We start from the raw sequence: 16,737 nt of genomic DNA, 5'->3' as shown, positions 1-16,737 counted from the left end.
CGTTTAAACACGTTTTCGGAAACTATAGATCAATTTCTCAAAACTCAAAACACAAACCGCGGAAGAGTTAACCATTTCTCAAAACTCCATAAATTCTTCTCAAAACAGATTTTTTACACCAAACAATAAACACAGCTATCAAATGAATATCTCTTAGAGAGCATCAATTAAACACTGGTTTTATCAATTCAAATCACTTCTATCAAAATAATATTTACATATTTTTTGACTTCATGAGGCCATGTTACATATTCCAATGTCTAACATTCTTTAGAAATACCTTTCTTTTTTAAAGTTGCAATTAGGTGGTACATATAGTATAAAGACTGCTGCCATATTGTAATATAATACTGTGAATATATCATATAAGTACAAAGTACAAAAAGGTAACAAAGAAAATATTTACAGTATTTTTTACCAGCTGAACTTGCCAGCTGATGCATAAAAAGCTTTACGTTGGCCAACAAAAAATAAAAATAAGAATATAAATGAGGTGAAACAGATCTACATGTAAATCAGTCTTTTATGCTCGGACACATATTTGAAGTGTTTTGCCAGTTGAGTTTGAACAGGTGAGAAGTGAGTTAGACTTATTAGTAAGTAGTTGTTGCGTTTTGAAGGTAAGTATTTCCAGGTGAACCAAGTGTGCTAAATGATGAGATTTGTGCTTAGAGTTTTGGAAAAATGTGATTTAGAATTTCTATATGTGTGAAAACAGTGGAAATGTGCTTAGAGTTTAGCAGTCTGGAGGCTTGTAGTTGATACATGAGCTTCAAGTTTTCAGAATTGGGTGCATAGTTACATTTTTTGTGTGTATACAATCGAGAAATGCTAAGTTGCTGCAAGTGTCCTTCAATGTATTTTAATGGTCGCCAATATATATAATATAAATAATATATAAGTTAATGTGTCTCGAATACTGCGTCGCCTGTGTGAAGTTGCCCCACCCCCAGACCCCTCAATTTTTTAGAAAAATAGTTTGGATCCCATATTCAACATTCGTTCATTCATTCAACTCGTTGATGACCAACATTTAGAAAAACATGTACTTTTTATTCAGCCTTGTGTGAACGGGATATAATCACGAGTTGAACAAATTAACTACTGTTGAATATTGGATCCAAACTATTTTCGAATAATTTGGTCAGACTCCAGAAAGGAAGAGTAGTATACTTGGATTGGTCCCAGTGTAGTTTGAATAATGCAACCCCTGCCCATTTTGTCCTGCTCACGGACGTTCTGTGTCGACGGATACAAATCACTTTTGCTACAGTTGTACCACCTAGACGTGTTGCAAAAGTATCTGCAAGAAAAACAACAGCTGAGACTCGTAGCAGCAGATTGAAGCAGTTGTATCGATGGACTTGTGCTTGCTCATTAAAATGCTCACTGAACATAGCAATCTATTTAATTTTAAATGTGAGGTAATATTTCACAGATGTGCAACTTCAGATGCATTAGTTCACATTTGGGTTTATGAATGCACAAATGTTGTGCATGTTCTGAGATTATGAGGTTTTTTACCAACTACGCTGCAATGATTGTAGCAGAAGTGTCAAGTGCATGACTCTTTGAAGTTATGATGCACAGGATAGGATTTGTGCACCTGTAACAACGGACATGTGAACTCGTAGCTTCTATTTTGTGTTTACAATGGTAGAACAATTATTTACGACTTCAAATTTACTGTTACATATTTGTATCTTTAGTGAACGCATGCTTGCGACTTTGGCTACAATAATACCTTCATAGCTGGGCGTTGTGTTTGGACGGGTGGAGCTCTGTCTGGGCAGCGGTCTGTGTGACAATGTGGAGCTCTCTCTGGGCAGTGGTCTGTCTGGACGTGTGGAGCTCTGCCTGGGCAGCCAGGACAAAGCTCTGTCTGGGCAGCGTTTGACTGCAGCGTCCGAGAGAAAGTCGGGCTATTCGGACCATTATTAAATAGTACTACGGTGTGTGTGTGTGGATGGTGAAGCTCCGATGTGTTTAATATCCGCATGAGAGTTAGGCTTCCCAGACACCTATAGTCTAACGCTACGGTGTGTGTGGCGGATTTCATATGCAACATCGCTTATTTTAACACTCATAACAGTTTAACAACAACGGTACTAAAAAGGTATCATCGAGTTGGCGCGAGTCGTAACCATAGGAATAACATGCCCCCCTCGATCCTAAAACACATCTTTTTTTTATCACTTAGTATTGAAATCCATCTGAAACAGGGAAGAGCTCGATGGCTTTTTAAGTTCAGTCACAAGTGGGTCTATGACCAAAAAACTGAGAAAAGTAAAGTCCTCTCGACCTCTCCCACCGTGACAAACTCATCAATTACGGACACTCTTAATAATGCCACCGTAGACCCATCCAGCTCTCACTTGAAGAAATATGCCGTCACATGCTTCCTGGCAAAAGACCAGGGACTCAAGAAACTGTAAACACTTTGGACAAGCTGTGGCAACCCGGCACGTTGAGCGAACCACCTCCCCCCAAACAGGAAACAAAATAGCTGGCAAAAAGCCAAAAAGGCATGTTTAATCCTAAATTAAACAAAGTCTCATATGGAAAACAATACAACAATACAACCCACGGGCCTCGTGGGTAGAATCCCGTCACCCACGAGGACCGGTCTCTCCGTACAGAAGCCCCATGGCTGGGAGAGCCCCGAATGAGTGGAGAAGCAGGCTATTCAAGCCCAGCTTCTCCCCCTGTTCCTCAGGGGCTCTGCATGCAGGGGTGCAAACTCATCAGGGATGAAAAAGGTGACAAGGACCCAAACCCCCTCGCGGAATATATATATATATATATATATATACACACATATATATATATATATTGCATATGCTTCAATGTTATTCCAGTAAAACACAAATAAGTTGCGGCTATTTAGCTTGGATGGTTATCAACTTTCACAACCCCTTTAACTCGTCCTTGATTCTTTTCCGAACAAGGGAATGAGAAATGAAGCCAGTTCTTTGTTTTTTACTACTGTTTATTAGAATTTGACATGGGTAACTCACAGAATAAACATTTGAAATACTTCCTACTTAACTCCCTTCCCATTTGGCTCCCCCCACCCCAACCCAGCATCCCTTGACAGAAACACAACCAAATATTTAAATAAACCTTTGTATACAATATTGAACTACATACAAAACTAAATAAAATAAACATGTCAGGTACACAAAAATCTCAAATCTTTTTTGCCTTTTTTGCCTGTACCAGTACTTCCAGTGCCTTTTTCCGCTTTTGAGCGGTTATGTGCCTCAATTTGGCTTGCCTGTCCTCCTCCACTGCAGTCTTTCTGCTTTGCTCGCCACTGGTTGATGGCTGGCACTCAAACTCTTCCTGCCTCTCTTTTTTTTTCAACATGGCCTGTTGTCTGCGAGCCTTGTCCAATGTTCCTGCAGTGTGGATGTTCCTGCAGAGGACCTTATCGACCCTGGAGAGCTTCACATCATCTCTCTTAAACATCTGGATGGCCGTCTGACTCCTGGACCGGAGGGCATATTTGGTTTTCTGGATAGCATTGTAGGTTGCCATGCTCATTTTGGTGCTTTTGTTGGTTATTATGTCTCCCATGGCACTGAATGATGATTCTACTATGGGTCCGTGGAAAATGGAGAGAGCCCCTCGAACCACATGGTTTAGGCCTGGGTACCTGCCAGTGTCCATCACTTTTGCCCACCAGTTCACCATGTTGTCACCATCGCTGTACAGGGGAAGGGTAGAATCCACATTGAATTTCACCACTTCCAGTGGCACGTCACACTGGGGTGGCACCAAGTGGCCCATCATCCCTGGCCCTGACAGCCGCTTCAGCAGTATTCCAGTCTCTGAGTGGCCTCTTACCAATGGGTCCAGAGCAGACAGTGCCTGTAGGGTCCTGCTGTTCAGTGGCAGCTTTTTCTGCATGTAGGCTGCTGTTGACATGTATGCAGTCTTCACTGTGTCGAGAAACTGCAGCACAATCGGATGACTTGGATTTTCTGCCTTGAGTTTCTCAGCCACCGGTCCGACATAAAGCTCCCTGAGAGGCAGCATTTTGTCCCTGAACTCCATCTCCATGAGCTTCTTCGGTGTGGTGTGAAGATGCTCAGCCTTGACAAAGCATGCCATGAAGTTGGTGACCACTCCAAGCTGCTTGTCATGCAGTTTGTGGACAAGGGTTTGGCTACCCTGGAACACCATCACATACTCCTTGAGGATTGGAAGGACACCAAGGTAAGCGCTCAGCTGGAGGTTAGTGTTGAGACTCTCGAACCAGAGTTTCTTCACCACCCTCTCTTTTCTGTCCTTACCAACCTGTGTCATTCCTTTTTTGGAGAGATCCTGGTGGAAATAGTTGATCCTGGCCTTTGCCCGCTCACCAACACTATGGTCCTTGTAGATCTCCTGTAGGACTTCTTCGTAGAGGGTCTGGTCTGCCTTGCTAAGGAATCCATAGTAGAGCACCTTGTATGCCGGCAACATTCGGCGAGTGCTGATCCCCACATCATAAGCGGACAGCCACCGATGTGCCACAAACCGTTGTGGGTTCGTTCCCTGAATGCCCATAAACTCACAGATCTCAATCAGGTATTTCGACTGGTCTGAAGCCCACTGGTGGTCTGTGTGTAGGTCAGAAAAGAGCTGCTCTAGGTGGTGGCCGAAGGGGGCAGCAAACTGTTTGGCGGCATTATGGATGTGGTGGCAAGAATCTCCATCAACATCCAAGAGGTTTTGGCAGTGCGTCCCTCTGATTCTGTTCTCCAGCCCAGACTTGCTCCCACGCATGACATTACAGGAGTCCATCATCATACTGATGAGGTTGGCAAAGGGAATGTTATGGTCATTGAAAAAGGTCACCAAGGCCGTTTCCAAATATTGAGCCGTTCCCTTTAGGACTTCAATGGAGCCAAGGTGTTCAACAACCACATGCTTAAGCTCCTGATTAAAGTAGCACACAAGAATGGACAACACCTTCTTATTTGAGTTTGATGTGCTCTCATCTAAATTAATTGAGAATGGTGTTGATCTGATGCGCTCATACGTCCTCTCGGAGAAGGTGTGCCCCAGGCCCTGGACCATCTTGTATGAGGCAGCAGTCCGGGACAGCTTCATGCCCGTCAAAGCTGTTTTATCCCGAGCCAGTGTCTGGGCAAGCTCAACAATGACAGGAGCTACAGATAGGGGGAGGGAATGTTCTGCAATGGTTCCAAGAACCAGTGCCTGAAAAAAAAAAAATTGTTAGTATTTTATATGATACCACTTGCAAAGCACATTCTTTATTAAAAAAATGATTTCCTTGTCTGCTTATCTAGGCTTAATGTAATGATCTATGACAACAACTAACACATACTGGCTAACCAACACTCACTTCTGCATTTGCTACCCTTTCAATGAGTGGTACTGGCACCTTCACTCTTTCCCTCATCTGCTCAGGGCCTGGCATTGAGGAGCTCTGCTGTGATGGGCCGGGCATTGATGAGCTCTGTTGTGATGGGCCAGGCATTGATGGTCCCTGCTGTGACTGGCCCTGAGTTGTTGACACTACTATGCTACGTGTGGTCATAATACCCACCACCTTTTGGGTATGTTTTTCTGTTTTACAGTGTGCCAAAAGGGCATGGGAGCCCTTGGTAGAATAATTTATCTCTTTGCAGCAGAGGCTGCATCGGGCATGGCCTGGTTTGTCAATTTTTTTGAAAAAATGAGAAAGTGGAAACACATATTCTACTCCCTTCACATTGCTCTTAGAGTCTAGCTTCAGCCAGGACCAGGACCATTTGCACCTTACTCCTGCCTCTAGTTGAGCCACAGTAATGGCATCCTCCTCCTCAAAATCTCTCATTCTGAAAACAAACTGAAGTGGGAGAGTGGTGAATTTGCTAGCTAGGCTTTCATACTTAGAACAAATAAAACGTGCTTTACATTGCAATAAACAGGCATATTATAAAACAGTTAAGGTATAAAAAGGCATTTTAAATATTGGCTAGCTAACTACGTTGGCAAGCCAAAAGAAAAAAAACTAACTTGACAAGGTAACCTGCATAATTACTTATTGTATTGTATATAATATACAGATTGCTTACCGTAAAACGAGAGCAGCTTCCTTAAGTGTTGTAACATTGTCTTGCTGGACAGCCGGCATGAAGGACCGTTGTGAACAATTTTTTCTATATTTTTGCTAACGGGACGTAACGGTGCGTTTCAACGCGTAATTCCGCCTCGTCATCATTAAACAAAAGTCATTATGAAACGCAAAAAACAAATAATGATCAAATAAAATACATATTAATATGTATCTGCTGATCTGTGCTTTAAATGTCATTTTTATATGATTACAATGATCCCAAACATTTTAATAATCAAAATCGCTGAATTTGACCATGTCCTGTTCATACAGAGAGGAGACTCGCGAGATGAGGCAGCGACAATCCCTCACACACTGGGTTGAGCGCATGCCTTTTGCTTTCTCATTGTTTGTCATCCCTGAAATATTCGTATTTTATTTTACAATTTATATTTGTATTTTATTATGTCGTTTGTATCCATAGAATAGGTAGTGTATTTCACGTATGTGTAGAAGCTATTTAGACATGAAACCACAGTGAAAAAGCATGGAAGGCATACCTAACCTCTGCCTCACTGAAGGGGGCGTGCGAGAGCCTGGAAAATGGACTTCCCTTCCAGTGAAGGTATAAATAATGGGAGACCAATGCCAGGGCTAAAAGGTTTGCTTCAAACGACGGAACATAAAATAACTCGAGCGACTCCTAACATTGAAAGACAAACTGCTTTGAAAATATTTGGAACCTCAAGAATAGATTTGACTCTGGACGAACGGAATAAATATTAGCAAGGGGAGGTAGGGGGCTTCTCACCCCTCATTCGCTAACATTACATCGATATCAGAGTAAGCCTTTGCTCCATTGATTTTCCATTATTTATTTTAGGTTTTTTTTTTTAATGTGAAGGTATGTTAGGTACAATTAACGTTGTTTTCTCGCCTAGATTTTTCAAAGGTTCCTGAGAAATAGACACTGTACTATCCGATAACACCGTTATTGTAACCAGCAAAAATGGTTGTGATTTGCGATGCGTATGTCAGCGAACTGTCTGACATTAGCACGTTAGCCTACGTTAGAAAGCCTGACGTTTTTGAAGCGTACCAACGTCACTCCTGTCTAGTACGGCATCAAGGCAGCTACAGACCCGAAGATGACATGATTACACGGGTTGGCCAAACGAACAAGCTTGGAATAAATATTTATGACAGCTTGCGTTCGCCGATAACTTGGACGCCCCCCCCCCCCCCCCCCCTCCGAAATATTTTTATTGCAGATCTCCATGAATCATACAAATGACCTTTTTCGGAACAAAAACTGCGAATTTCGCCGAAAGGTGAAAAGTTTTCATCCCTGTGCATGTCCTCAATTGGCCCAGGCCGGGTTGCCACAAAGTGTCAACATTTCACCAGAGTTGCACTGCCTGCCCTGTATAATAAATGCTTGTACAGCCGAATACTACTACCACCCCAACAGACATATTGTCAAGCTGGGTTTTCAGTAAGTTGTGGAAGTGCACTACAACATTGGCGATCCTAATTCAGGTCTTATTATATTTTTATATTATTTCTTTAAATGAATATGATATATTCCTTATTATTTATTTATCTAAATTTATCTTTTATTTTTATTTTAGAGTTATTCTTTTTTCAGTTGAATAATATATAAAGTGGAAACTCACTGATAAAAAGACAAAAGTTAAAAGTCACTGAGTTATTGTGCTAGATAATCATGACGTAAATATTGACCGAGAATAAACGGGATTATGATTTTTCCTATGCCAGTCCTAGCCTAACCGGACCATCTGAAACTAAAGGTTAAGTCTTTCAATTCTTTCTCCCAACAAGCACAGAATGTTTGCAAATTCATCCACTTCAGATTTCCAAACTTGCAACATGTAACTTGAACAATGAGAGGCCACCAGAAGGTACGAGGCCCCAGTTTGTCTGAGGCCCCTGAAGGTACGAGGCCCCAGAAGGTACGAGGCCCCTGGAGACACGAGGCCCCAGAAGGTACGAGGCCCGTGCAGGTACGAGGCCCCAGAAGGTACGAGGCTCCTGAAGGTACAAAGTCCCTGAAGCCCCTGAAGGTATGAGGCCCCAGAAGGGATGCGGCCCCTGACCCACCTTTAGGTAGTAGACCAGCAGCTGGTTGACCACCCACCTTCAGGTAGTAGACCAGCAGCTGGTTGACCACCCACCTTCAGGTAGTAGACCAGCAGCTCGTGACCACCCACCTTCAGGTAGTAGACCAGCAGCCCGGGTAACCACCCACCTTCAGGTAGTAGACCAGCAGCTCGTAACCACCCACCTTCAGGTAGTAGACCAGCAGCCCGGGTAACCACACACCTTCAGGTAGTAGACCAGCAGCTGGTTGACCACCCACCTTCAGGTAGTAGACCAGCAGCTCGTTGAGGGCTGGGTCGGCGTTCAGGTTGACCAGGAAGCACTTGTCTTCGCCTACTTTGATCCCAGATGTTTCCAGAGAGATGCCCATGCTCTCCAGCTGCTTCTGCCTCTCCTGGTCACACACACAACATATTCATTCATCATTGAGTTCATGAAAGAAAAAATATGTAAGGGATAATGTAAAGAACGCCGGTCATTATCGGGAAAATAAGCCCCGGCAGGGCGAACAGGGCACCGACGCGCAGTGGAGGTGTCTTGCTTCGCCCTGAAGGGGCTTATTTTCGATAATGACCGGTGACGTTCTATACATTGTCCCACTTATTACGCTACTTGCCAAAACGAAATACTAACTTCACACTGTGTCTTTTTACAACTTATTTGTTACCAGCATTCGTAGCGTTGATCAGCAGAGAAATAGTCCGCTAAAGACGTTGCTTAGCAACCGAAGACGCTGGGGGTGACAAGTTACAGGACTACTTGCGGAGTGATACGAAAGACGGCAAAAAAGCCACTTTAATTGACGGCGGTCAATTACATTTAGCAACGTTTATTATATAAACGTTATCAAATTATCAAATACAATTCACTTTCGAAAGTTGTGAAGGGCCCATGCAAGTGAATGGAGCGTTACACGGTATTGAGAAGAGCCCTGTATTAAGTATATATAGTTGGTTGATGTGCCGTCATCGTTCTAGATTCTAGAACAATCCTCTAATAGCTCACCATTGTTTTTATTTGAAAATCATATTAATGTATAATGTTTCTTACTGTACTGTCTATTAGGCTGTCGTTTGTATACATATGTATTGTGGCAACCCGGCCCGGGCCAATTAAGGACATGCAGAGCACCTGAGGAACAGGTGGAGAAGCAGGGCTTAAAATGGCCTGCTTCTCCACTCATTCGGGGCTCTCCCAGCCCTGGAGCTCCTGTACGGAGAGACCGGTCCTCGTGGGTGACGGGATTCCACCCACGGGGTATAGGACCGTCGATTCCTCCCAGGTTTTCTCGTATTTTCAGTATGAGACTTTGTTTGATTTTGGATTAAACATGCCTTTTTGGCTGCCCAACAAAGTTGTGTCCTGTTTCGGGAGGTGGTGGTTCGCTCACTGTGCCGGGTTACCACATATGGTGGAGAATGCGGGCAACTCGACCAAGCTACGGAGATTTTTGAGTGAACGCCAACCAGCAGCCGCGACACAAGGCAACGCGATCCCTTGGCGAACACCAAACCAGACCAGGACGCAGCCGGAGACGCCGCCGCGAGAGACGCCGCCGCGAGAGACGACGCCACCGGAGAAGAGGCCGCCGGAGACGAGGCCGCCGGAGACGAGGCCGCGGGAGACGAGGCCACGACAGACACCGCCGCGAAGTTGTGTTCTGTTTCGGGAGATGGTGGTGGTTCGCTCACCGTGCCGGGTTATCACAGTATTTATATGAATAAATAATATAACTTGTAAATGTCTACATATATATATATATGCATATATATATGTATGTCCATACATTTAATCATTTTACAACATTTATTTGATGTTTTTTTTTCCGTTGATCTCTGTAGCTCTACCCTGTATAGATCTACCCTGTATAGATCCATAAAGATGAATGTTGGATGTACTTTTCTGTTCAACGCAGAGTCCAAAATGTAAATCCTAAGAAGCTCACCGCTGCGATCTCCTCCGTTTTGCGTAGTTTCTGCTCCCAGGTGACGGTCATCTCCTCGATGAGTTTCTCAGACTCCTGCAGCTTCTCCTTCAGCTCCGGGGCTTTCAGGGACTAACCATGACATCAGCAGAGGAACACAGGGTCAGTGGTAAAATACTAATGTGAGCCTCTGTTTTCCCCGTGAACCAAGAGCATAGAAGTACCTACCGAACTCCATCCAATCTCGTGTTACATTCAGTGCAGTTGTTTTTCTAAAGAATTAAGGCTACAGGGGATGTGGAAACAGAGGAACACTTCAAGGTTTTTTTTCTCATGCAGAGAGAAAAAAATTATCTTGCAGGATACTTCAACATTGACTGTTTTTATGTGGCTGGATGCACTGTCTAACCTCACCCCTGCTCAAACTTTGAACTACTGTTATTGGCGTTGTGTTCCTCAGACTTTGAAGCCACTCCTTTGAAGGAGTTGAAAGGCTCTTCCATTAGAATGATGCTTAGAATTTATCCTCTTGAATTTGTAATTCTTCAGTTTCATTTTTCTTCTAAACATGTCTTCATAGTTTTAAAAACATAGCAGGGCATACATACAAAAAATTGGAATGTGCAGCACATTTAATGTTAAAGTGCACAGGGCTCGGTATCCCGATAACGTTCTCTCTTAGAGCGCTACAAAGAATCTGTTGGTTCCCGAACGGTCTCTTAGGAAATACTCCTTACGTCGTTCGTAAACGGCGCTGTTCAGAAAGAACGTGCTGAAATCGATTTTCGAGTTTCCATTTCATGCGCATGACAGCATTCTAAAAAATATTGCAGTCTTTGCGAATAAAACATTGCTCGAAATCCTTCAAGTAGGCCTAAACATTCATTTAACAATCGGCGAACATAGCATAGCCTACACTGATTAAAAAGAATATATAGAAAAATAGACATTTTGAAATGAACTATATTTTTAATAGTTTATTTAGCTTATTATATAATAATGTTTATGCTGAGACTGTTTTGCTTTTTGTTACCTGTAGGGGTCTGTGTGCAGGCGTTGCTCACCACCCGGCCAGTGCGTGTTTGTCAGGTGAAAACTAAATGTTGCGGTGGTTGAAAAAAGTCTTTCGACCACTTATGACGTTCGCTCGTTTCTTATAATGGTTTATTCGTTTCCTGGTATAATTTCCTTAATTTAGAAGACAGTATTCATTTTTGATTTGTAAAATAAATACAATATTTTTTTGAAGTTTCGATTTTTTGAAATTATTGGAAGCGAGTCGAACCGACCTCGCCTTGCTGTACCCACGGCCCAAACAAAGAACAGCAGAGACAACATCCTTAATTCAAATATGCCGTTTCATTTGGCCCCAATTGGCTACGGATGCAAACTGTTTCCCGAAACCTTCTTAAAGCCTCCTTAACTACGTCATTCATAACGTCTTCTCTAAGTTCTTGTTCTTCGCGTGTTTCGCGAAACGTTCTTCGCTATGAATCTTTCGTCGGTAAGGTTGGTCTGAATTGTCGTAAAACCTTCTTAGCTCTACCATAGTGATGGTTCAGCTACTGACGCTAGTCGCCGCCACTGTACCTTTTAGAAATCCCTGTTGTGCATGGAATTGCCACATTGACAGTAGCCGCTTTACATAGACACTTCTGATCCGATTAGATTTCTAATCAGAATAAATCTATTCCTATCATGCAATCCGAATGTAGGCCTTCTTTATATAGCCTATGGCATTTACAAAAGTGGTAAGCGTACGTCCGTATGTGTCACGCACAACCGTTGAGATGGTCTGGATTTATATGTAAGGGATAATGTTGTAGGACGCCGGTCATTTCAGGAAAGTAAGCCCCGACAGGGCGAACCGGACTCCGACGCGAAGCAGAGGTGTCTTGCTGTGCCTTGAAGGGTATTATTTTCGATAATGACTGGCGATGTTCTATACATTATCCCGCTTAAGGAGTAATACACACGGCTCCTTGCCAAAACGAAACAAAATATATTTACAGTCTTTTTACAATTACCATTCGTAGTGTTGATCTGTAGAAAAATAGTCCGCCATAGACGTTGACGTCACTTAGCAACCGGACATGCTGGGGTTCATAAGTTACCAGACTACTTATGGAGTGATAAGAAAGACATGATTCAGGCAAAAAATCCACTTTCCTTGACAGCGGTCTAGTTTGGTGTGCATAAAAGTACAGGCGGACCAATTGCGAACTACTGCAACTGCTGATGCCATCTCTCTAAGCTAAAAAGCTTAGAGAACCAATCGGAATAAGTGTATAGGCCTACATGTCGATTATAGCGGACTACACCACCTCCTCTATTCCGAGAATTGTATTCCGATTGAGGCGTAGCCTATATATGATTTATTCCGATTGAGCTGTTCTTCCACTTCTAATCGGATCAGAAGAAGGCCTATCCATGTAAACGCGGCTAGTGTCAAGGCATGCACAATTCTGCAAGCAATTTGTGAAAATTGCAAATTGACAAATAATTAGGCTCTGAGTAGCTAAGAAGTAGGCCTAGCTGCCGGCCTGTCCTTGGAGATCCTTCAAGCCGGGGATGTCCTCGCAGCTGGGGATGGGGTGTGCCTGGCCTGAGAAGTAGGCCCATCTGGCAGGGGATGGGGATTGCCTGGCCTGAGAGTGTCCAGCATCACCTCTTCTAAGGTCGATGCCTCCCGAGATCCCATCACAGGAGGTCTCACCTATGATCGCGACCGCCTTCTCCTCCATCTATGGTTAGGCTAATTCTGCCAATGTGCTGGGCAAAGCACCAGTTAGAAGCCGGTCTCTTCAAAAAAATATTGTATTTATTATACAAGTCAAAAATGAACAAAATTGTCTTCCAAATTCAGGAAATTATACTGGGAAACGAATAAACCATTACAAGAAACGAGTGAAGGTAATAAATGGTCGAAAGACTTTTTTCAACCACCGCCCTTTCCTTCTTTTTGACATTTAGTTTTCACCTGACAAACACACACTGGGCGGGTGGTGCGCTAAGCCTGCACACAGACCCCTACAGGTAACAAAAATCAAAGCAGTCTCAGCAGTATTATATAATGAGCTAAATAAACTTTTAAAAATGTAGCTTTCATTTCAAAATGTCTATTTTCCTAAATAATCAACAAGTCAGACGCCTTTGTAAACAGAAAAGCAATAGGCTAATTTGAACGGCCTCAATCTCCTCCGCTGTTTTTTTTAAATCAGTGTAGGCTATGCTATGTTCGCCAATGGTTAAATAAATATTTAGGCCTACTAGAAGGATTTCGAGCAATGTTTTATTCGCAATGACTGCAACATTTTTTTTAACGATGTCATGTGCATGAAATGGAAACTCGATCTCTGAGCGATCTATTTCAGCACGTTCTTTCTGGACAGCGCCATTTACGAATGACGTAAGGAGTGTTTCCTAAGAAGACTCCTAAGAGACCGTTTGGGAACCACGCCTATAGAGGTAAACAACTTTGATAAGTCTAAACGTAGGTAACCTGGTCTAACAGGAAACAGGTATTTCGGTGATGCGGCCACGGATTTTGCGCCAATGCAAGTTAATGATGCTGCTGATCCGTGAATATATATATATTTATCTTTTTATTATATACGGAGACCACCAGACTATGCGGTCAGAACGGACTCATTAATAATGAATGCACAGAGAAAGATTCCCAAATGTATTTTGTGATTTATATATAAATTACTCTCTTCTCACAAATACATTTCAATGCACACACAAATGGATATCGGCATCTATAAATGTAAAATAAATCCATAAACAAAAATAAGTTTCACAAACACATTTCTGATACAAACAAATGTGTCTTGTTTTAAATAAATGCAATATAAATCCATCAATATATGATTTTTTTTTCATTTTGCAATTTTCATCAAAATGTACCGTAATTTTCGGACTATAAGCCGCGCCTTTTTTTCCCATTTTTCGATTCTGCGGCTTATATAACGGTGCGGCTAATCTATGGATTTTTACATCTAACGGCCACTCGGAAAATTTGTATTCGAAGCTTAAATCAGTATTCGGAGCTTCGTTGTTTTTTTTCCACGTACGTGACGTTACCAGAGCGAGGGAGGCAAACTATAAGCGTCAGCGACACCAAGCAGAGAAGCGAGAGAGGTGGAGGAAGAATATATATCTTGTTTCCCTTTACTTTATTACACAACATTAGCGGGATCTCGGGAGGAAAAGTAATACTTTCCCAAATGGGGGTCATCCCTATGTTCCCCGGGTCCTATGTTCCCCGTTTTTCCCCAAAAGGGTCCGGGGAACATAGGACCATTTTCTGGGAAAAGGGTCCTATGTTCCCCACAATCTATCAATCTTTAAAAGTATTTAAACTTTGACGCGACATTCGCGTGATGACAGCCAATCGGCGTTCAACAGCGTGGCCACTGAGTGACATGTGTAACGTAACAGCCAATCAGCGTTCAACCGGCCAACTCAGTACAGTGCAGTCCGGGGTGAACTGCAGCATGGAGGAGAAACTGATTGTTGCCGTTTGCGACTCCCGGAGCTCTTTATATAATAGTAGGCCTATAAAATATAATATGATTGTATAATAATATCACGGCCAAAAGCTCTGTGCGCCTCCGGATGGCCGTAGCGCGGGGAGCGTCAGGTTCTCCGACGTCTCTCCCTCTTCCACAAAAGGTAAAGACATGCAATGGTAGTTATCTCGGCCGGAATTTGGCAGTAATGGTGGAAAAAGTAACAGACCGGGGAACATAGAACCCTTTTTTTGAAAAAGGGTCCTATGTTCCCTGGTCACATACATATCGGGGAACATAGGACCCTTTTTGGGAAAAGCGGGGAACATAGGACCCTTTTTTTAAAAAAGGGTCCTATCTTCCCCAGTCTCATACAAAGAGGGGAACATAGGACCCGGGGAACATAGGACCCGGGGAACATAGGACCCGGGGAACATAGACACGCTCCCACGAAATGCTAACCCTAGCTTAGTTGTTTGTTTACGTTCGCTGTACAGCGCCGCGCCAATCAACTGTGACTGGCTTGCTGCAGAGCGTGAGCGCAATATAATGGATATAATATAGACGCATAAAACAATCAATATTCGGTATTTGTTATGGATTTATTGTACACATTCCCTGAAAAGATGCACGTTCCAGGATGAATTGAAAAGCTCCCGTAAGGGCTGAGATGGCAGAGGACAGCTGATTTGGAACAGAACAACAGCTGTTCGCTTTCACGGGGAAAAACTAAGGAACTTCAACCTACTTAGGCCTACTAATTAACGTTCAAAAGCTATTAAATATTCAACAAAATATGCAGATACTGTCAAAATCGGTTCCAGGGAGTATATAGGCATGGTGCGTTTTGTGAAAAAACCAGAAGGGGGGAAAATTTTGAGAAACATTTTATTCAGGAATAATAACCACACAAAAGTGTGAAAACTTATGAAAACAGTTGATCTTGTGACTTTGTGTATCTAAACCTTACACTTAGGCTTCATAACGTAGGCGGTAGGCCTATTTTGAACGTGAACTTAACCACTGCATTTGCAGAAATATTTTCTCATAGCTAATATTGTTTTTAAATGTGCCAATTAAAAAAAAATATTTTTTTTTTCCCCGATATCAGTTCAACAGAAAATATGAAATACCACAATGTGCTGTCAAGACGTTTTTTTTTTTATGGGTTAATCGGGTAGACTATAGGTCAGACTACGAAAACAGTCCGCTCTGATGACGCACTTCAGCCTCTTTTTTTTGCTTTCCTGTTGGCGGATCGATAGCAGCGTGGTGACCCTGCTTCAACCACATCTCTGCAAATCTGCGGGCCGGGAAGGCTGGATAGCTCTCCCAGAGAGCTGTCACTGACGTGCAGGCTGAGGACAGCCAGCGCACATCAAACACTCTCCCAATCCTACGAGCCTGGATGCCCAAATCAAAAGCCGCAGACTCAAGCTCTTTCAAATATGAAGATATGCTGCTCTGTATTATTTTCATTTTTCGTCCATTTGGTTTAAACTTTTGTTTCGGCGGGGACAGGAAGTTGACTTTTGAAACCATAGAAACGCAAGTAAATCCGGTTGGTTTTCAAAATAAAACTGCTTTCTGCGAGCGCGACGCCTCTGACTCGCTCCCGGTAGATCAAAATCACAGCACAATCAAAATGAAGACGGACCCTGTGTATTTTGGTTGTTAATTATTACGATGTAATGGTGGAAATACTTTGGGTGGGGGGGATAATTTTTATCCCCACCGAGGATAAAAATAATTCAGCAGAGGGTAGGACGTGTAAACCAGAGGGGGGGATAATCCCCACCATCCCCACCGGCAAATCGCACCCTGTATATAGGGATTATTAATGTTGTTTTTGATGGTGTTTTTTTCTGGAACGAGTATTCGAATATTCGCTTGGAAAAACCAACGAGTATTAGAAGCCAGAAAAATGGCATTCGGGCCAGCCCTAATGGTAATCAAACATTAAAACACCTGCGGCTTATAGTCCAGTGCGGCTTATATATGTACACATCATTCAATTTAGCTGCTGCGGCTTATACTCCGGTGCGCCTTATAGTGCGGAAAATACGGTATTTGGATGTTGTTCCATTTTTTTCAACAAGGAACTCTCTGGAGCCATCAGATGCCTC

General features: G+C 42.9%; 1 protein-coding gene across 6 annotated transcripts in view; it reads right to left on the bottom strand.

Moving 5' to 3' along the window:
• The window catches only part of kif13a (kinesin family member 13A), a 144,702-nt gene that overhangs the window by 49,882 nt on the left and 78,083 nt on the right, over window positions 1-16,737 (bottom strand). For all 6 annotated transcript variants that reach the window (XR_003978465.1, XM_030369953.1, XM_030369954.1 and 3 more), the window contains exons 12-13: window positions 10,119-10,229; window positions 8,433-8,567 (exon numbers count right to left, since the gene is read on the bottom strand). Coding sequence is in view for 5 of the 6 variants with exons in the window: in XM_030369953.1 (XP_030225813.1) it covers window positions 8,433-8,567; window positions 10,119-10,229 (246 nt within the window). In the remaining variant the exon portion in view is untranslated. The remainder of the gene's footprint in view (window positions 1-8,432; window positions 8,568-10,118; window positions 10,230-16,737) is intronic.

This window comes from Gadus morhua, chromosome 11 (assembly GCF_902167405.1).
Source record: "Gadus morhua chromosome 11, gadMor3.0, whole genome shotgun sequence".
NCBI classification, from domain to species: Eukaryota; Metazoa; Chordata; class Actinopteri; order Gadiformes; family Gadidae; genus Gadus; species Gadus morhua.
The sequence above is the reverse complement of the archived record's forward strand: the minus strand, read 5'-3'. Positions and strand labels throughout refer to the sequence as shown.